At 31.3% G+C, this 22,054-nt stretch overlaps 1 protein-coding gene across 2 annotated transcripts; it reads right to left on the bottom strand.

Annotated features, from left to right (window-relative positions):
- Window positions 1-12,436: 12,436 nt before the first annotated feature.
- Window positions 12,437-21,773, bottom strand: LOC145316812 (zinc finger protein ubi-d4-like). 2 transcript variants are annotated; one of them, XM_080157550.1, is made up of 10 exons: window positions 21,652-21,773; window positions 20,601-20,681; window positions 19,773-19,967; window positions 19,444-19,629; window positions 18,946-19,009; window positions 18,598-18,695; window positions 18,076-18,141; window positions 16,335-16,437; window positions 14,934-15,115; window positions 12,437-14,408 (listed from the first exon to the last, which is right to left on the bottom strand). In XM_080157550.1, the coding sequence occupies exons 1-10, from the start codon at window positions 21,724-21,726 to the stop codon at window positions 14,349-14,351; spliced, it is 1,110 nt and encodes a 369-aa protein (XP_080013676.1). In that variant the 5' UTR covers window positions 21,727-21,773; the 3' UTR covers window positions 12,437-14,348. The 2 variants fall into 2 exon arrangements, with proteins under 2 accessions (XP_080013676.1, XP_080013677.1); XM_080157551.1 differs by lacking the exon at window positions 18,076-18,141.
- Window positions 21,774-22,054: the final 281 nt, after the last annotated feature.

A 22,054-nucleotide genomic window follows, 5' to 3' on the forward strand; every position in this document is an offset into this window, starting at 1 on the left:
ACCAACCAATCAAATGTAAATAAAAGTACCCAAACGAAAATTAGAGAATATGTTTTTTTTTAAACTTTTGATAGCAATATAATTTACATTAAAATGTCCCCTTTCTTCCTGAAAAAATACAAATTCTTTTTCCATACCAAATGGTGCAGCATTTTTTTATTAAATATCCCCCAGTATTGTTTTGACAAACTATGATTGAGTACTCTTTTACTGTTTACTGTTCAGACATCAAGCCTCGCCAAAATTGGATAATTGCTTATTGAAAACTCAATTTTCAATATCAGAAATTAATAAAGAAATATACTGCAGACAGTTTTTTGTTTCTTTCAAACAAAAAGTAAATTGATAATTTTAATGCATTGGAAATTTAAATAACAAAGAGGAGAGGTAAATACCTCGTGAATAAAAACAAAGCCATCCTCACTTTTTAAAGAAAGATACCTGGAAATCCCAGAAATCGCTAAAATCCAACCCGTCCTGCGAATAAAAATTATATCTAGTATGGTTTCATTTGAATAGAACACAGAAACGAAAATGATAAACATAGGATTTTAATAAACATTTTTATAGTAAGTGTCGAGCAAGTTTAATAGCAAGTATCTTTTTTAGCGTTATTGGTATAATGTGACTTATTCTAAGTCTCGAAATAAAAAAAACGTGCGCATATGTATAAAGCAGATTCCGTTAGCATGACATATTAAAATAATAAAGGCTTTGATATCATTTGAAGAAAAATGTCGGCGGTTTCCATCAAAGTCTTTTTTTTTTATCATTTTAGGTCAGGTTAAGTTATTTTGGTTATAGGGTAGCCCTGCAGGGTTTGGGCTTCGTAGGTATACATAGGCCCTCAGCGTTTTGGCTACCTTTAAGTGTTAGGAATGGGTAAAAAATTAACCCTCCTACCCCACCTTACTATAATTTATTTTAAAAAAGAGCTCGCTAGTCACTTTAAGGGAAAGAACCAAGATATCTATTATTGAAAGAATTTCAGGACATTTTTTTATGCAGGTTTTTGTTTTGTTTGTATTGCATGTTGCTTGGATTATCTTGATAAATCATGTATGATAATTATTAATAATATAATCAATATAAACATTTTAGTAGCGAAGTTACTCAGAAACTACTAAGTGCCCAAACTAAGGGGGGTGGGGGTCAATGCAACCATCTTGTAATCAGTGCACAAATGACACTTAGAATCCGAATTTCGTTGTGAAACTTGACATGAGTAATTCTTTATAGGTCTATTTTCTTTGTCATTTGTGCACTGGTTACGAGATGGTTGCATATTAATTTTCTTAGTTCAAGTGATCTTATTTGTCTAACAATTGTCTAATAGAGCTCCAAAAGCTTTATTGAAAAGTGCAGATATGTTGAGACTGATGTTTTAGAGATCTTCTTGAATAAAACAAACGAAAACGCAACCAATTCATTTCTTTATTACACAAAATAGACATTTGTTCTGTACGTATACACTTTATTAAGAAATACTGAGAAACTACACAAATTATTATATAATTGTGTTCGTATTCAGAATTAAGTTTTGGAGCTTCTCTTCAAGATTAATTGTTAACGGTATTTTTATTGTCCTATTATTGAAATAAACAGTAGTGTAAAAAAAGACTTAATACATGACAAACTGTATATAGCAATTTAGCTAAATAAAAAAAAGTGAAAATACCTATTTTCCTACAGTGCAGTGTACAAAAATCAAAACCTGCAATAAGAGAAAGTCATTCTACTCTATAAAGAAGTAAATCTAACCTATTATATAGAGTGGAGAGTTTTTTGTCTGTAGCCTGTAGGGGGTCTTAGGCTTTTTTTCAATCCTTCCCTACCTCTTCGAACCTTAAAAATCTAGGGGCGTAACCACTAGTCTTACATAGAGCAAAAGTTAACGCAAATCTTATATCTGATAAAACATTATATTAAAACTATTATTAACTTTTTTTTCTAAAACTAATCAACTTCTTTCCTATGAAATGAAAAGAATCTCTTTTCATTCCTAAATTAAATTCCATTTTACTAATTAATTTGAAATAAAATTCTTTATAAAAAGAGAGAAAATTTTGGTGTCAGTATTTGGTTTTATCTGAGAAAATTATATTAGAAACATTTTATTTTAAAACACGAAGCTACTCGTATTTTCTTTAGATGTCTGTCAGCAGGTTAGTAAAGTTAATGGTTGTATATTATACGTGGATATTGTGACACAGGAAATTGTCGTCAATTTAGTTTGTTATTTGCCCTGTCATTTATTGGTCAGTTCATTTATCCAATTGGAAGAGAGTGGTTGTGGTGAAGGGGGAATCGTTATTTTAGCCAAGCCTCTACCAATAACGAAATTAATTCCAAAAAAATCTCGAAACCTATACGTGTTTTTCAGCTGTCGTTGGGGGGCAACACATCGTAAAATTGACGACCTCTACATTTGCCCACAAAATATTATTTTAGATTTATTTTGCTTGTTGGTTATACCTTATTCCTGATTTTAGCCTGCTGCGTTTTTCGCTTTTTTAGAAAACACAAAAATGTGGTGTAAGATCCAAGTGATAATTTATCCATTTCCGAAGAATTAAGAATCCGTACAATTGTTTTAAAAATGATATTCTTAACACCTTTTTAAGTATTGTTATAAATAAATTATATACGTTTTTACACGTAAATAAATCCTTGGCTGTCACTTTTGAAATATTTTTCATTTGACATTCTTAAATTATAAAAAAAAAGATTGCTGTAATATATTCTATGTATTTTTGATTTAATGTACAAAACAAAATTCCCTGTTGGTATTTTCACTTAAAAAGCAAGCTTATGTACCAACATATCGTCCCTAGCCCAAAGAAATAGTTAATTTTAGTTTGAAGAAGAAAAGTTTTTATGGTGGGAGTGCCTCACTTCCCTGGCAGACCCCCCCCCCCCCCTTAGGAAAAATATATTAAAAGCTTGGACGTCCTTGCAAAATAGAATGCTTTACTTTACAAAATACGTACAAACTGTTATGATTTACAGGGTATAAAAGCTAAAATATGCATATTTTATTTTATTTTATTTTATTGGGCCCAATACAATTTTTATTGTTAATGATAAGGCAATAAATAAGCAGGCAGGAATATTGAAAAGCAAAAATATAAATATTTTTGTATTTTTCATCATGTTTAGGAAAAATTATTTATAATTTGAAATTTCTCTTACTGATAATAATAACTTTAAGAGGCAGGCACCAAGCCAAACATTTTTATTTTCTAATTTAGGAATTATAATTGTTGGATAAAATTGATTATGAGTGAAATTTAGTTTAGTAGATGAAAACATATCGTACTGCTCAGCTCCAAGGACGTTCATGCTTCTTTTTGAGGGGTGATGTTAATGGACACACAAACGTAGCGGGACAAAGTGTCTCAAAAATTAGCCATGTGACGTCATAAAATGAGGAAGATGAGAGGAGAAGTGGGAAAGAAAACCCCTAAAAAATCTATGGATAATCCCTTATTTTTATGACGTCACATGGCTGATTTTTGAGACACTTTTCCCGCTATACTCAAACCTATTCCAAATTTTGTATCCCTTCACATCAATAACATTTATTTTTCATGGGAGTAAAATTTACCAGAGGTGCAAGGGAGGGGGGAGGGAGAAGGGGTTAAGATCCAATTTAATGCCAACAAAATTTTTAAAATCCACACCTTCTCTCGATTTCCATGTTGAAATTATTTCAGTACGTGCAGTACATGGTTGTATCTCATAATTTTCATGAGAACACTAGTATACATAGTCAACACATTTAACACAATAACAGATGTAAATGATAGTATTGGATTCTATGTTATACAAATGTTAGTTATATGTATAATTAGTCCAATATTACCAATACTGCATAACTATCTGTGAGTCCGGAGTTAAGAACCTAGGATTACAAAACAGTTGGAAAATAAAAAAGATTTCCTCATTTACTTCTAAATTTGAGACTTTTGTAAAAAATTCAAAATTTAGTCCAATTGCACTTAATCATTTCTAAAAGGGTTGGCCCATCAGTTTGTACGTCCGTCCGTCTGTACCTAACGGTTAGCTCTTTGCGTTATTTTAGACATGCTAGAATGATGATTCCTATAACAGTTAGGTACGATTTAGGAAGCGCAACATATAAATGCTTGTTACCAGAAAGTCACGTCCATTTAAGAAAAGATTTATATATTTTTGACAAGAACTTTTTGTATGATATAATAATCCTATTCATCTGTTCATAGACGTCCAAGGGGGGGAGTAAAGGGGTGATTACCCCCCCCCCCCCTAAAATTTTGGATTTTCAATTTTTACCCCCACCCCAAAAAAAAATGCTTTTATGAAATAAAGATTACCCCCCCCCCGCCCCCCCCCCCCCAAATAAAAAAGCTTGGACGCCCCTGCATCTGATTTTATTGATTCTTAGGACAACAATTTACATTATAATAAGCGAGTCACTCTATAATCAAAATCAAATAAAAATGGTAATAAAAAAGGTTAAAAGATACGAATTACTAAATTAAATGTATAATAATTAGGGAAATATAACATTGGCAAAAAGAAAACTTTAGAAATACTGATAAGAGATAAAAATAGGTTTAAAGGCTTTTTTGTTGACTTGTAATTCGGTAGCTTCGTTACTTAAACCTTTTTTAAAAAGCGATTACATTTTTACTATTTATTTCAAACTCTTAAAAACATTGAAGTTTTATAAGGTAAAACTTCGTGTATTCAACTTGGACAAAATAAGTTCTTATTTTAAGCAAAGTTGTTAGTTTGGCCTACAATTTTATGCAACCTTTGCATGTCTACAATCAACTGGAATTAAGGTATAGGTTAATAAAATTACATTCTAGCTTAAAGTAAGAAATTAAAGAAAAAACAATTGAGTATCTTTTAGAAAATAAGAACAAATTTGGATTTAGATGCGTAAATTAAAAAAAAAAAACATTTAAGGTTGATCATTGAGTCATTTTGTTACGATTTGACACATTTTTTGGCTACGTCGTTTGCGTAAGGATAAAATGAGATCAATAAATGAATTCAGAGTTAAAAGAACCAAATTGTTAAATTTTATAACCCTTGTCCAATCTCTAGATCCTTGCAAATGAGAGAGGGTTCTTGACAGGGGAAATACAAGTCAATCAAATAGTTTTTTCTTCCTTCTCTCAAGTATAATTATAACTTTTACCATAAATGTGTATTATCAAATGCATTTCTCATTTTTTGTTTATTAGACGCGAATCTATCTATAACCTAATTTGTAAGTCCTAAAGTTAACTTGTCGGCTGCTATCAAATATAGATAACTTATTTGGATCTACTGCAGTTCACGGTAAAATATTGCTGGTAACGAATATTGCTAAAAATCTATGAATTTTAAAGGCTGCTAGCTGCCAAACAGCTAAACGTACAGATCATGCCAGCACACAGTTTTTAGCGGCATAAAAAGGCCTACAAATAATCTGGAATAGCCATAAATCAAAAATGCATAATTATCTCGCAGTTCAGAGAAATGCGCGAAAAAGTCCCATTTTTCGCGTTTTTTCTTCAGTGAAGCTTTCCCTGTGCATCATTGGATCTTGGCTATTCCAGATTATTTGTAGGCCTTCTTATACCGCTTAAAATGGTGTGCGGGTATGATCTGTACGTTCAGCCGTTTGGCAGCTAGCAGCCTTTAAAATTCATAGATTTTTAGCAATATTCGTAACCAGCAATATTTTACCGTGAACTGCAGTAGATCCACTTATTTTTTATAAAGATTTTGTTGACCAATTAATATTCATTCTATCTTGAATGGTCAGTCTATCAGTATTGCTTCTAGATATCCGCGGCATTAGCATAAACGACAGCTGTCGGGGAGAGGTCAGTTAGGAGTCTGGACTACATCGCGTCATTCTAGAGACGTTAAAAATCGTACCTACTGTTGCTTTATTTGGCACGTGACACAAATTGTAATGTTGGGGGATTGCCTTGGCCCGCAGACAGGCACAATTTATTACCATGCCCAATTTGAATTTACAGACAAAGGTCGTGCAATCAATTGGTTGGTTGTCTGCTGGATGTACTTAAGATAACGTTCTTTGGTGGGCGTTAGAGTATTGAATCCCATTACAAGAGTATTTTGTAAATCTAGCTATGATTTGATTATAGTTGGATTTATTCTAAATCTAAATGTGATTACCAATGCAGGATAAGAAAGATATTGATACATGTGTGTGTGTGTGTGGATGTGTGTGTGAGTGTATGTGTGTGTCCATGTATATGTCTGTGTGTGTATTTGTAATAAATCTGATTAATGATGTTATTTCATGCCTGGCTAAACACACACATACATTGATCCATACATACACACACACACACACACACACACACATACATTGATCCACACACACACACACACACACAATATCAGATCTTCTTACAAACACAATGGTAAAAGGTATACTGGCCTATCATCGGTCATTTGAATTGTATTACGTCATTTAGGCACTTTAAGCTGCTTCACATAGCTGCTAGTATCCTATCACAGAAATATTGTCTAAATTTAACAAATTTACACAATTTAGGTATTTTTGACTTAAAAATGGCACTTGATTAAATATTTGAGATTAGAAAAATTAAAATATTTAGCAATTTCTCTCAAACTAAAAGTAGATAAAACTTGATTGATTTAAAAACTGTTTTTAAAAAAGCTAAATATTATCATATTGAAAATGAACATAAGAACTTTCTGGTAATGATTATATGGTTGTCAACTTGTTACGCCTTTTAAACTGGACCTAATTCTTGCAGGAATTATCACGCTAAAATATGAAAAATTTAAACCACAATCAAGCATTACTTAACGATCAGATCTATCAATAAGGAAGTACGAACAGAACGACCTTTTATGTAGAAAAGCTTCACTTTATAAGAGGTTTCTTTCATTCTAATGCTATGGGAAAATGAGATTTACTCAGCTGCTATTAAAGATAGACCTCTATATTTTTGGCTGACATTCCAATCATAATGGCCTGGGGTATATTTGAGTATATAACATCTATAGCAGTTTGACTGCTTTGAAGCAGCTTTTATTTATTTTCCTGATTTCAATATATATCTTTGGTGTTTTTAGTCCGATTTTCAAAATTTTATCTCCCGCCTTTATAAAGGATTTTTGAGAGAACAATTAGCTTTACTATCCACATATCTTTGATTTTTTCTCCTGCTTTTGAAAATAGATTGTTATTTTTTCCATTTTCCAAAGAGCATCCAGTATACAACTTACTTTGTCTACCAATCCATGGATCATGCAACAAAAAGAGGTATAAATATTTTTTTATAAAGAAATTTATTTTAATGTCCTTCTTTCTCTTTCCCTTTTTTCCTTTTTTATGACCACTGACTGAACGTTTGCTTGATTCACTGTGTCTGTATTTCAATTCATGTCTTCTTGTGCTTCGCTACTTATGGATTTTGTCATCCTTGTTTTATGTTTATTAAGTGTTTAGAGAGTCTCACGAGTTATGAACGTGCGGGGGTAAAGACATTCTTTTATAGTTGATAATAGTGGGGAGGGGAGGGGGGAAGGGTCAAAGAAAAAATATGAATCATACCAATTCTATTACTTTTTAACACATTTACCTTTACTTTAATCAATCTATTTATATTTTATATATTCATGAAGATATATTAACAAAGCAAAAACACGCTTTTAATAATTCTTTTTACAGGAAGCAATTTTTTTCCTATGTAAAAGTTTTTGTTAAGTTTTTATTTTATTCCCCCCTTTTCCTCATTTACAACTTTTATTGATAATAAATTAATGTTAATATTCATATTTGTTTTTACTAAATATAATTATTTTCGATTATCCTTTTATATAAAGTAGTAATCTTTTTTGTCTATAGCGAAGGATCTCGCTAACCGCTGAACCGATATGGATCTCCTTTATAGTGAAGCTTCTTACAGGTCCTTATATGGTTTTCGGCTACTTCATTTTTGCAAATAAGTCGTTGTAAGGTTTTAGCCTATTTTTCTGCCCTTCCATATCCCTTCGAAGAAAGAGCAGCTAAATGCTAGGGGTGCAGCCACTAATATCCTTATATAAAAGTAGCAGAATCTGTGTCTGTCTGTGTGTGTGTACCGAAGGATATAGCCAACCACTGAATAGATATGGTTTTCCTCAACAGGGTAGCTTCTCATAGGTCATTGGGAAGGATTATAACTATTTTGTAATTATAAAAAAATGACAAAGCTATTTTTGCAAATAACAGGAAAAAATTATGAGCTTACGTTGCATCATTTATTTTCCTTAGCAAAAAATATTCTAAAATTAGAGTGGTTGGAGTCTTGCACTTTTAAAGAAGCTAGGTTATCAAATTTATAGTTGAATCTTAAAACTTGCGGGTTTTTCCATATATCAAAAATAAACGTTAGAATGAACAAATATTTATGCATAGAATAATATAGCTGATAATAAATTACCTTTAGTAAGAAATTTATATTTATTCAATTTTTCATGTTGATATTTCAATTAATAATTCCATGTATCATAATTAATAGCTATCATGTCTTTAAAGAATAAATTATGAACCAAGATCGTGAATCATTTATTGTAAATTCTGGTGTCAGGAAAATATATTTAATTGTTTAATTTATCGGTTTAAATAATTAAGAATTTCTTATTGTTCTATAATGTTGTCTACATATTACTTTGGATGGTTTCAGTGATTTTGGAAAGATGATAATCCCCACAAATTACTGGCACCCTAAATATGCTTTTTTTTTAATTTGGGGAGGGTTATTGTATTAAATACCCCCCGTGGAAAGGATAACGGCAATGTTAAGAATTTCAAATGTTATAGTACCTAATATAAAATGACTTCATACAATACAAATGACTAATGATAGACCAATATACGTTTTACCATTGGTCAATTATAATATATACTGGCCTATCATTGGTCCATTGTATGACGTAATTTTTTTATTAGTCCCTATAAGCTGCTTCACCATCCTATCACTTATTACTTGCCATAGAGTATAAATGTTAAGTGAAGGTTGAAATTAGACTGGACACATTTACTTTATACATTAGTGAGTGCACCATCTTATACACAAATATAACCCACTACATTTTTTTAACTTTCTAAAATTTCATCAGTTCTCGCTAAAACAAACTTTTAACAAATTCTTTTTGTATGAATTTTAAAGATTAGTTGGCCAAGTTGAGAATGAGAAGTGCATCAATTGCAAGAAATTGCAAACCCACTTTAGGTCAGGTACAAAACATAAATGCATAATAGTTTTGTAAAGCATTAAGGTTACACAAGAATAATAAAGGTTTATGTAGGTAATAATATCAGGGCTAGACAGTACTTCATATCAACACACACACACACACAAAACACACACACACACTCAAAACAAGGACAAACTGATCCATTTATAGAATAACATATTTTTCCTCTGTCTTCACAAGTTTTTTCTTTCCAACATATTTTTACATTCCCCCTTTTCTTTAAAATTCTCACAATTGCCCTAATTTTATTTCCCACATTGACCATAGTTGTGCAAAAATGGGCTAAGAGGGTTCAAAACCACCCTTAAAATTAAAATTGGGAAGGCCTCCCTCACGGTTCACCCCCCCCCCCCAGGCGAAACCCTGTGCTCGCCCCTATTCGCATACGCTTGCATAGATAGATTTAACCGTGTTTAAAGCATAAGTATCGTATACATAGTTTTATATGATGCTTTGTTCACGAAAAAAGAAAGTTATTAATTCCCAACACTTCCAAACATATATAAATCATACGATAAATATAAATCAATATTATACTATGTGAAAACTTTTCTTAGCTAGAAATCTAAATGAAAAGAGTTGTAAACAATGCTCTAACATGATACTGGCAACTGCACGAACCATTCACAAAAACTGTGTAAAAATATGTGTAGAGAGAGGCAGCCTGGCTGTCAACAGTCTTATATGGATGGATGTAATAGAAAAAGTTTTGAGCACCCCAGCAAAACTTGTCAGAACTTGGTAAGCTGATAGTCTTCCACAAAATATATTCACATCAAGGCGCTTTTTTATTTTATTATCAACTTTATATTCAAATTAGACGAAAGTAAAGCAAATATTTACTTTGATAATAATGTAAAAAGCACAGTTCAAACGTGCCAAAAATGTAATTGAACCTGACTTCATAAACATGAATATTTCATACCTGTGCGTTCGATAGCTCAAATAGTAGGCATGTTAGAATCGTACCATCGATTTCACACTGTGCATAATTATTTCTGTTTGGCACAGTTTTTATAAAGAGTAACAACTTTCTTATCTTCACAAAAACGTCCTTGTGTCAATTTATATCATGTTGATTAATAAATAATTATATCTTTATACAAGATGTAGTCGTCATTTTTCATGTTCAGTTTTAAACCTATCAAAATTGGGATAGGTTTTTAATATAGGTTTTTTCTTTTATATCAAAAACCAATCACTCAATGTTTCAGTTTGTCAAAGTTCATTTGTTCATCTGATTTCTTTGCTATCATCCTTTTTTTTTATTGCCCTGATTACTTACAAATTTTCTACGTTAAGCATCTTATGAAAACCAGATAAATTCAATTTAATCTCTTTTGGAAAAGGCTACCTAACTTCTTTATAAAAACATTGTTTTTTATTTAAATTAAATTTACTGGGGTCCTTGGAAATTTAAGGTGTAGATCGACACCCCCTCCCCTCTATAAAAAGCCCCTATAGACGCATCCGCTAGTTTAATAAATAGTAGTTACATTATATGTTATTGCATCGAATAAAGCAACTTTATAAAGTGCACATCCAAAAATCTTGGTATAATCTAAGAAAAAAGTTTTGATCACTGTGAAACTTTATATCCTCAAGTTTTGTGCAAATCCCTTGATATATCTATTTGGTCTTGCGAGAGTTGTTGGAATCTTACTATACAATTAGTTGGTCACTTTGTATACATATAGTTACAATAACATTGCACTCTCCTCAAATTTATGATATTCTAGCGGTTGCGCCCCTAGCATCTATTAACTCTGTACAGCCTAAAACCATTCTAAAACTTAAATAAAAAAGTAAAATAGCCGAAAACCATATCAGGACCTTTCTGAAGATTCCCTAAAATGGAGAACTCAATCAGTTCAGGAGTTACTGAAATCTTATGCTACAGACAAAAAACCTTACTACTTTAAATGAATAGGATTTATCGTTTAAGCGAAGCTTTTCTATAATTAAGTAGAATCGGTCCTTACATGCTTAGATCATGTTTGACTCGAGCGGTACTCCTTTATCATCAAGGGACTCTGTATTAAAAGAAACAGATAAATAGCCTAAACCCATACCTAGATTTATATTTAGAAATAAAATTAACTTTAACTATCCAGGGACAATTGTAAACCTTGTCGATAATTGATAACTCTTCAGTGTAAATGAAGCGGACAAAAAACAATAAATGATGGGCTAGTGATTTCAGTGATTTCGCCCTTCGCCCCAAAAAGTGTCTTCCCCCCCCCCCCTCCATACACACTCATTTATGTTTATTTTAAAATAGTATAAAACCTTCCTTAGACTATATCAAACTTCCCTGAAAATTGTGCAACATCGGTCAAGTCGTTTACAAGATCTTTAGGGACATAAACACACAAATTACTACTTGATAGAATAGAATATTTTAATCTTCTATATTATTAACAAAAAGGGATATTTATGATTAATGTTGTAATAAAAAAAAAATATTTGAAAAATTCTAAAATATCTGATCACGAATTTAAGAGGATTGTGAACTTTTCTCAATGTGAAAAGTGAACATTCTGAGATTTTATGCAAAATAACACAAGGATGACAACTTCCATAAGAGTGAAGCTCTAAAATGTGACGGTAGGACAAAAGAACATTAACTCTTGCAGAGTATCAGAATTTAATAAACATAATATTGATCTATAAGTCCATACAAAATTGTATATAAATATGTTGCAAAATTACGTAAATACAGAATACTTTTTAAGGATATAATTACATTTTTAGGACTTGAAATTAGATGATTTGCTTATGTATTGTACATTTCTTTCACAGGAATTATTGTTCCAAAAATGAGATAAATCGAGTAATTCTATCATAAAAAGTTATTATAAAAAAAGTTAAAAGGTTTTTAATGGACGTAATAACTTACTGGTAACGATTATTGAGTTATTACACAGACGTACAATGTACATACCATAGTTATACAATACCTTCGCTTTTAACCAGAAAAGTGTTTGTAATCAAACGAAATAATTAGGGTTAGGTTTGAAATTAAACATCCAAGAACAATTTCTAAAAAAAAATATTTTTAGGGGAAAATAACACTTCTTTAAATATTGTAAAAAGACAGAAACATCCATTTACTACAATATTAAAATTTAAAAATAAATAAAATTATCAGTTATTTGCATAAGTTTATTATTCAGACAAGTTAATGTATAAAAAAAAACTTTACATAACAAGTTTCTCATGAGTTTTTTAAACTGGTGATACAGCTCATCTGCATAGGTAGGGAATTATGTAAAAACAGAGGACATTAAACTCAGGGATCCAAAGGGATGAGACAATGGCCAGAAATTGATGTAAATTCTCAACGATGATACACAAAAGTACGAGTACCCCTTCTGTAGATTACAATTAGTGGTTTAGACACTCAACTTAATGAACCAGCCAATCAAAATTCACTCAAAGTCCCCAAAGTTGCTCAGTCAACAAATAAGAAAACATTATTATAAAACTTTTTAGAGTTGTATATTAAACAACCCAATACCCCTTCCCTCCCTTCATTGGACTATACATCAAACTTGAACACAAAGTTTTATAAACACGTTCTCCCATTCATAAGACTTAAAACAAAAACTTTTAATAAATTTTAAATGGTTGGTTCCAAAGAATATGCTTAACTTATTTACTTTCGCTCCAAATAGGGGTTATTTTATTAATAATAATTTGAATGTACATTAATTTACCGCCCAATGTATTATTCGTTAAGATCCATGGAAATGAAGAGACAATAAAAGATAATATATCTTCCCCTAGTTTAAAGGACACGATATTTTATCTCAATTAAAACTTAAAAACATTGGCAAATATTTTTCCATTTAATTTCCTTTAAATGTGTTTGTAGACAAAATATTCTTTGAATGTAATTTTATTTTTGGTAGTTTAATTCTATCTTATATTACCCTATCCGCAGGAATCTAAAGGGATAGGACAAAGCGGATAAATTGATGTACATCTAAAATCTTGATACATAAAATTACCCCTGCAATAAATTACAATTGGTGGTTGAAACGTTTGGACACTCAACTTAATGGACTAACTAATCAAAATTTACTGAAGTCCCCAAAGTTATGGAAATGTATAGAAAAACGTTATTATAAAACTTTGGAAACTAGTGTACTGAACAGCCCATTGTCCCCTCTATCTCCCTGTAGCCGTTTTTAAGAGATTTTTTTGCAATATGATGTTGATATAAAAAAAGAGAAAGAAAATGAAGAAAAACAGAAGGAAAGTTCCAAACTAAGACAAAGAAAATATATTTATGTATCCAGTTTAAAAAGCTCATGTATTATTCAAACTATCCTAAAACTTGAATAGATTTATATAAACTAGTCACTATACAATACAATATTAAGATTGTCCTGCCAACTTTTTTTTCAGGGTTAGCCATGCTTTGCAATATTGGCGCTTTTAAAACTAATAATAATAATAAAGTACTTTTATACAAACTGCATAATCTTATTTATATTTAGCTTACCTAGTAAGAAATATATAAGAACGTACGTGTAGACATTAAAATGCATTTTTTATTATAATCTCAAAAATTGCATAAGATAAGTAAGGAAAATAATCAAAGCCATTTATTAATCTCATTCTTTTTTTATTTTTGATGTTTTTAAAGTTAAATCTATATAAAATAATGGACTCCACAAAAAATATCTTTTTTTCCATAACAATACCTTAGGATTTAACAAAAACTAATAAGTCAAATTGCAATATTTTTATGTTGAGTTAATAAAAGGCATATACGTTACTTAATTTACATAACAAACTATCTTATTTATGAAAGGCATACAAGAATCTGTGAAACAAACAGCTATGAAAGTGCAACAATAACATTATTAAGAATACATTCGTTTTTAAGTAAAAATCGTAAAATAACTCTAAACTTGCATTATTGTAAAACATACAAAAAAAATTTCTTTGTATTCAAAATTGCTTTTTATTTGCTGCAAATATTCTTGATAATATGTATAAGATAATATTAAACACAGTAGATATAGGTTTCAAGTAGGAACAGAAAGATTGTTTTATTTTCTATGGAAGGTGCTGACACAAATAGAACAGCTCCAGGAACCCTCGGGTGCTTCCTAAACAAGTTAATATGGTGAAATTATAATAATTTACAGATTTAACATAGAGATGGTTATATAATTCCTGTAAAACTTAGTAGGTAGTATTGTGTGCCTTTTTTCATCGCTTATAACGAACTTAAAACATTTAATAAAGTGCAAAAAGCTGAGATTTTCTATATGCTGCTGTAATAAGGGATAATTGCTTACCAATATTCATTATACTTTTACGGAAACCTGGATCTACTTTTAGAGATCTATTTTAATAAGACCACGAAGACTTTTATTGATACAATACTATCACAGGATTCGTACATTAGTTTGTTGTTGTATTGAATAGGGACATTTAGTGAAATAGAAAAGAACATGAAGTAGCAGGGGCGATTTCCAAAGAATTAAGGTAGGAAGTATAGCTTGAAACCATCCACGGGCATATGGAAAGCTTTCCTAAAATGAAAAAAACTAAACCGGTTCAGTGGTTATCGAGATCTCAACAGAAAAAAAACATCTTCCTGCTCTGTAAAATATTATTGAATAACTTACCCTCATAGGAGGTGTGACACAGTACATGTGGTAGCCACGGTCACAATCATCACAAAACAGAAGTTTGTCGTCATTCTCCGAAGTTCCGCAGATGGTGCAGGACTTGCACTCGATACACTGCCAGGGGTACTTCTTCACAGATATCTTCATGTTTGGAGTAAACTGCAGGCAGGTTGGATGACCTAGATACAGTAAAATATTATATCTCCTCGCTCATCATAGATTTGGACAGTCATAACAAGATAAAAGGGAGTGGGCGTAAGTGACACTTTTTGAAACCAAAACTAAAAGTCAAAGGAACTCAACTAAATAAAGAGTTACAGCTCTGGGATTTGGCAGGGCAGTTGCTTTAAAGAGGTACAATATGGAACTGTGAAAAAACGGCGGCGGAGATAAACTTTTTTTCTCATAAAAATTTCCCTTATATTTTCACTTGACACTTACCTAACATTTTTTGTTAGAGTTGGAATAATTCAAACATGTCAAAATTTTAAAAAATCGCAAGTGCCAAGTGCAAATATAAGGGAAATTTTTATGATAAAAAAGTTTATCTCAGATGGTTGATAATTGTCTAATTAGGCAAGAAAAGGCAAAAAATAATTCGGCGGGAAACGGCGGTTTCGTCGCCGTTTCTTCGCAGTACCATATTGTAGCTCTTTAACGCAACTGTCATGCCAAATCTCAGAGCTGTAACTCTTTATTTAGATGAGTTCCTTTGAATTTTAGTTTTGGTTTCAAAAAGTGTCACTTCCGCCCCCTATCTTTGGTTCTTCTTCAACTAAGGATTGAAATTAAAAACAATATCAAGGATGGCAATCTAAGGCACATTGCACTAAATCGGATTCAGATTCTGAGCGGATTGTGAAAACTTTGGCGGATTTATTCCAAACCGATTCCAGATTAATCCAAGTAAAAAAACTCATTATAACGGATATCAAATTCTGACTTTTGGTGCAAAATTTGGTTCAATTTAAAACTATCCCAGGAACTTTGTGAAAGTACCGTAAAATGGAAAGGACTTAAATTCGACCCCTACCCCATTTTTAATTTTATTTCAAAAAGAAAAAGTAAAAAATAATAGGGGTGAAACAATTTTTTTCCTCTTCTATAAACCTTTCCAGGACCTGTGAGAAGCTACAGTGTAAAGGAGAACCTTATCAGTTCAATGGTTAGCGTGATCCTTTGCTACCAACAAAAGGAGACATTACTACTTTATATTATAGGATGTTGGCACTATACCACATTGTATCTATAATGAAACTAACAGATAGTGATATTTATATGTCCCTTATTACAAGAATTAAATAAAACGTAGTAGATAGAATAAAATTACACATTTAATGTAGAAAAAGTGAACACATCGATTATTTTTCGTATTCATTGATTTTCAGCCTAACTGACCTGCACGCCCACAGATAGCACAAGCTATCAGCTCCTCGGCCTGTGTTGTCTTCTTGTTCATAGAAGCATCACCCAAACAGAAGTCGCAATAATCAGATGATCCCTAAATATTCACATTGATTATTTTTCATCGAGTGATTTTGTAATATTAATAAGTATCAAATGATAAGTTCTAAATACAATCCAAATTAGGACAAATTTAAATACTAACCAGTAATTTAGTATGAAAAAAAATTAAATGTTTTTTAAAAATCTGCATCAAAAATTAATCAACAATAAATGAGAGGTAAATTTATATACACGGTGTTTAAAAAAACTGCGTTTTCCGGTTTTGAGAAACAACCACAAGGAATATGAAAAAAAGGATTATAGGTCCATATTCTATGTAAAAATGTACATCAGATTTACTTAAGGTGTTTTTTAATATCTCTAAAAATGCGGCTGTACTATTGATAGGTACATGTAGGGGATAAATGGTTGATGTTAAATATGAGATATCAATTAGATTGAAATAACTTGTATGTTTTGCAACATATTGTTTCAAAAGTACAATATCAAAGTAGTAAAAGGGTAAATCAATGTCCCCCTAAGAAATTTTTTACGTATTTTCTTTTTTGGCTCCATGCAAAGACCTTTTTAGGTTCTTCAGAATTTAGTTTTTTTCTATTTCTCTATGGCAAAGTCATTTTTAGAAAAAAAAATCTCTATTAATACTGTGTGCATTGACAAATAAAACAAGTCACTTTTTATTTCATTTTTATATCTTTAAAAATAAGCAAGCTATCATGGTTTAAAATTGTCAGTAAAAGTGCGTTTTCTTAAATTACTTATGTTTTATGAGACAATCTCTTATAATCTGTCAATCAAAACTAAGAGATTAAGAAATTAAAGTGGGAGGGGCAAGGAACAAATATGAGAAATTTTAATACTTAGAACTAAAATTAAAACAAAAAGAATATAATTTTTTGTTATTAAAAATGTTGTTTTCAAGTAAAAAAAGGTTTTAATTCAACGTTATAGCATAAAATTCTTTAAAAATACAAAAACACACGCACCTTTTGGATTCTTTGGGCTCTAAAATGCGCTGTTGTTTTAAGAGATATTAAAAAACCCCTGTAACAAATTCGATGCATATTTTTATAGAGAATATGGACATATAATTATTTTTTTCGAACTCCTAATGGTTGTTTCCTAAATCTGGAAAACGCAGTTTTTTTCTGAAACACCCTGCATGAATAAGAAAAAAAAAATTTAAGACACATCGTTCTTGAATATAAATAGAAGACATTTTTGCAACTGAATAAAAATCATGCTTTTCATATACCTTTTATTGTTTATTTTGATTAATATAATAAGATTCATATCAGCCATATGTTTACATGCAGCATACTCTTTTAAATTTCTGCTCTTAAATGCATAAACATGTTTTATTTTGCTTGAAACAAAGCACTGTTTAAATGTTAAAATTCTGGTACCTCAATTCCATTCAAACCTAAAAAATCATGCAAAAAGGCTGAAGTATCTGACATGCGCGTTAAGTAAACTTCATATCAGTTTTAATTTCTGAGTCCTCCCTAAATGTTTTAAGCAGTCGTGCAAGCTAAATGTATCCTTAACCTCAAGCAGTTTGTTAGGCATAATAAATAGTAAGTTAATTTTCATAGCGAAAGCATGGATTAAAAGCAATTATAACTGGTTAAAGCAGGAGTGGCAGCAAGCAGGAGTACTAGACTATAAAAACCTTTGATTTGGGATTGACCACAACTTGCATAGGCTCAAAGTCATCTTCCTGCGCTGGGGACGGATCCTGAGTGGTCAATAGAAAAGTGCATATTTCAATATTGATATCATTTTACCTCTTTTTTCATTGAACTATGTATTTAATTTCTACCATTTTAATTTTAATTTACAACTAAACTTCATAATTGTAAGTATTCAAAATAAGTCAATAGGTAACTAATAATTTTTTCCTTAAATATTATTAACAATTTAATTAGGTATGCCTAAAACACCCAAAATGTTACTATAGTGCAAAATCTAATTAATACAAAAGTGCTCAGTTCCTAATATTAATGGTACTCTATGTCATACTCACACACTGTGCAATATTTATAAAAAAAACTGTGCAATATTAAGTAAGAATTTGTCAACAAACAACCAAGAATATACTACTTAATCTATCCTGAAACAAACATTTTTTTATTACGTGGAAGGTGGGTAGGTAGTTTAATAACTAGTTATTGGCTCGGTTAAGTTTGCTTACTTTTTGTGGGGGAGTTGGAGTGGGCATAGGCGGTGGATTGAATGATTGCTGGGTTTGTGGGGGAGGTCCTGCACTTCTTCTCGAGTTACGGCTAGATCCTTCAATAGAAATAACAATTTTCTACGATAGCATTACATTAAGTACAAAAATACCCATTACCTAAGAATTTCAAATAGTCTTTTTTAGATCTTTTGTTCATTTGGATTAATGTCGTTAAAAAAAGACAAATCTAACTGATATAATAAGGGTACTTTTTAAAAGTTACAATTCATTTTGTGATAATACCGTCCCAAAGGGTTATAAGGCATTATTAGTGCATGCATAATTTTATTATTCAATATATCTTACTATCACTTGATCTCTCATCAAAGTCTTGAGCCTTTTTCCTTTGTCTTCCAGGTCCAGGGGTATTCTAAACAAAAACTTGTTAATTTTGAAAACATTGCAATTGATCTGTCACATAGAAATTTAACCCATTTTTATTGGCTATTTTCAGGGCAAATCCGTCACAAGCCTTATCTACAAATCATACTCTTTACGTTCCCAGACGTTTTTAACCGGTCTAGCCGAGCCGGTAGCCGCTGGTACTAGAAATCTAAAAAATGTTTTTGGTATCATTTCACATGAGTTTAAGAATAAATAAGTTTTAAAAGGTTGATTCCTACGTAATTAATGATAGATTTGCCCTAAAAATAGCCAAAAACCGCCTAACAGCTGAGCTTTTTGTTCGATTTTGAGAAAATATCTACCAAGGATTACTCATGGCAAGTTACATGACGAAATTCGGATTCTAATTGCCATTTGCGCATTGATTACGAGATGGTTGCATTAAAACGCCTTACTTACCAATTTAGATTTAGGACCTCTCTTCCTTCCTCTTCCTCTGCCACGACTGCTGGACTCATATTCGAAGTCAGAATCACTTTCAGGCTCAGAGCCAAGTGGTTCTTGCATTGCATACGTTTCATCATCATAAAACTCCCAATCGTCCTTTTTAGGATTTGAATTATCATCTTGGAAAACAGCAGTCTCCTAAATATATGAAATGTTGTTTAAGAAACAAATAAAGAGTCAAGGTATGTCATAAAATATCTTGTAATAACTCTAATAAATATTAAACTGAAAAATATCTAAGTGAAAATGATAAAGTAAATTTGTATTAATTTTAAAATTACCTGGACAACTGGTGTTTCGCCTGGTGGGGGCAAATCATTTCTCAAATGTTTAGGCACCATAAAATAATGCAGGTATTGGTATCGTTTCTTCGACCATCTTTTCTGTGGATAAGACACAATCTGTCCATCTCGTCGACCTGGCATTCGTTCTTGGCGACGGCGCATTTGGTCATAATGTCGCTGAGCCACTCCAGTCTAGACAAAATATAAAGATTAAAATAGTTTTTTAATAATAATATAGGATTGCAAATTTAAAGATACAGTGTGATTGCAGCACATTATAGTTTGAAGAAAAAGTATATCTCGTCTAAAATAATATATTCAGATTTCAAGTTTCTTTCTTGGGCTCGGCAAATAAACTAATATCCGCTCGTCTGCGACAAAACTTTATATAAAGGCGGGCAACTGTTTGCAGCTTATGATACATTTTTAAAAACTTTTAAAGGGGGGGGGCGAAAGTGACACTTTTTGAAACCAAAACTAAAAGTCAAAGGAACTCAACTAAAAAAAGAGTTACAGGTCTGACATTTTCCATGGCAGTTGCTTTATAGGGGTACAATATGGAACTGTGAAGAAATGGCGGCGCAACCGCCGAAAACCGCCGAGAAAAGGCAACAAAAATTACAGCGGGAAACGGCGGTTTTGGCGGTTGCGCCGCCGTTTCTTCACAGTTCCATATTGTACCCCTATAAAGCAACTGCCATGCAAAATCTCAGACCTGTAACCCTTTTTTTAGTCGAGTTCCTTTGTTGACTCTTAGTTTTGGTTTCAAAAAGTGTCACTTTCGCCCCCCCCCTTTAAAAATTATTAAAAATCTAAAATTACTACCTGGCTATCTACGTATGGCAGTCGTGTTTTCCTCTCTTCATTCAACTTTCGATTAAAGGACATAGCATTTTTAGCCAGTTCCTATACAAAAAATATATTAAATATAAAATATTCAATTTATAATCTACAAATAAATTAAGTACCTAGAAATGTGTTCTAATGGTTCTAATCGAAAACATAGTGGGTGCTGATCAATTATATTACAAAAATTAAAACATTAAATATTGACCGATTTAAAATAATATCTCAATCGCAGAATCTATCGTTCTAATGGAATCGCCCCTTGCCTCTAAAGACTTCGACTCGAATATTCTTAAGTTACTCAAATCTATGTGCAGATGGACTAACAGACACAGATATCAATATACTTTGAAGTCATAAGGAAAAAGGATAAGAGAATGAATACTCACCCCTTTTTCATGGTAAAATACTACTTCCCCATCCCTAAATTTAGAAGCAGACGAAAATCAAAAACCGCCCAGGGCTTTTTGTAAGTCAATCATAAATAATAATGTGAATAAAAAGAAAAGCGATATTTAGCAAACAGCCGTGGGCGGTCAGAATCAGCAGAATGTTCATTATGAAAAAAATTTCCCCCTTTTTAGAAATAGAAGGATTCATCTTTCATGAACAAATTTTTTTAAATAAAAATAATTTTTAATTAAAACATTTAAACTAAAATATCTAATCTAATATTCTTGCCCTAAATATGGAAATAGTAATAAGTAAAAAAATATTTTTTTTAAATAATTTTTAATCCTCCCATTTGAAAAGTAGTGGAATAGCAATAAATTTTAGCGCGGCAACAGCGCTGAGTAGGCCCACTGCCTATTTTCGTCTTCTAGTTGCTTCGATTCCTCTCTTTTATTTTTTTCTCTATGTTTGAAGTTTAGTATTTTCTTCAAAATCAAAGCCGACAATCAGGTCTAAAACTAATCTTAATGGGCTTCGGCCAGAACTGCTTTTATCTAGCTCGATAAAGAAAAAACAGCATGTGTTAATTTTATTATATTAATAAAACCATCAACATATATAATGAGGAAATTATTACCTTATATTTGTTTGTATTCAAATATTTCTCCAGCCTCTTCACTGACTCGTCATTACATGTAATTTCCAGCACCATTTTGTCTAAAAATTGTTGAAATAATCTGAATTAAGGCTGGGTATGTTAAATGTCAAATTATTTATTATACATATTTAGGTAGGTACTTTATGTGAATATTATGTTTCGCTAGGGTAGTCAATATAAAGATTTAATCTCTCAAATAGCGGTTCGCCCTAATATCTAGGGAATCTGCATACGAAGGAAGCTTCACTAAAATAAAGATAACAATCAGTTCAGTGGTTATTGCAAGATATACCGAAAAAAAGTTTTGCTGTTTTAAAAAGTAGAATAACATTTTACTATTATTAAAATAAATAAATAATAAGAGTTGTTTACATCCTTGGAA

The sequence above is a fragment of the Acartia tonsa genome, chromosome 4 (genome assembly GCF_053477335.1).
Source record: "Acartia tonsa isolate MP-2025a chromosome 4, ASM5347733v1, whole genome shotgun sequence".
Taxonomy (NCBI): Eukaryota; Metazoa; Arthropoda; class Copepoda; order Calanoida; family Acartiidae; genus Acartia; species Acartia tonsa.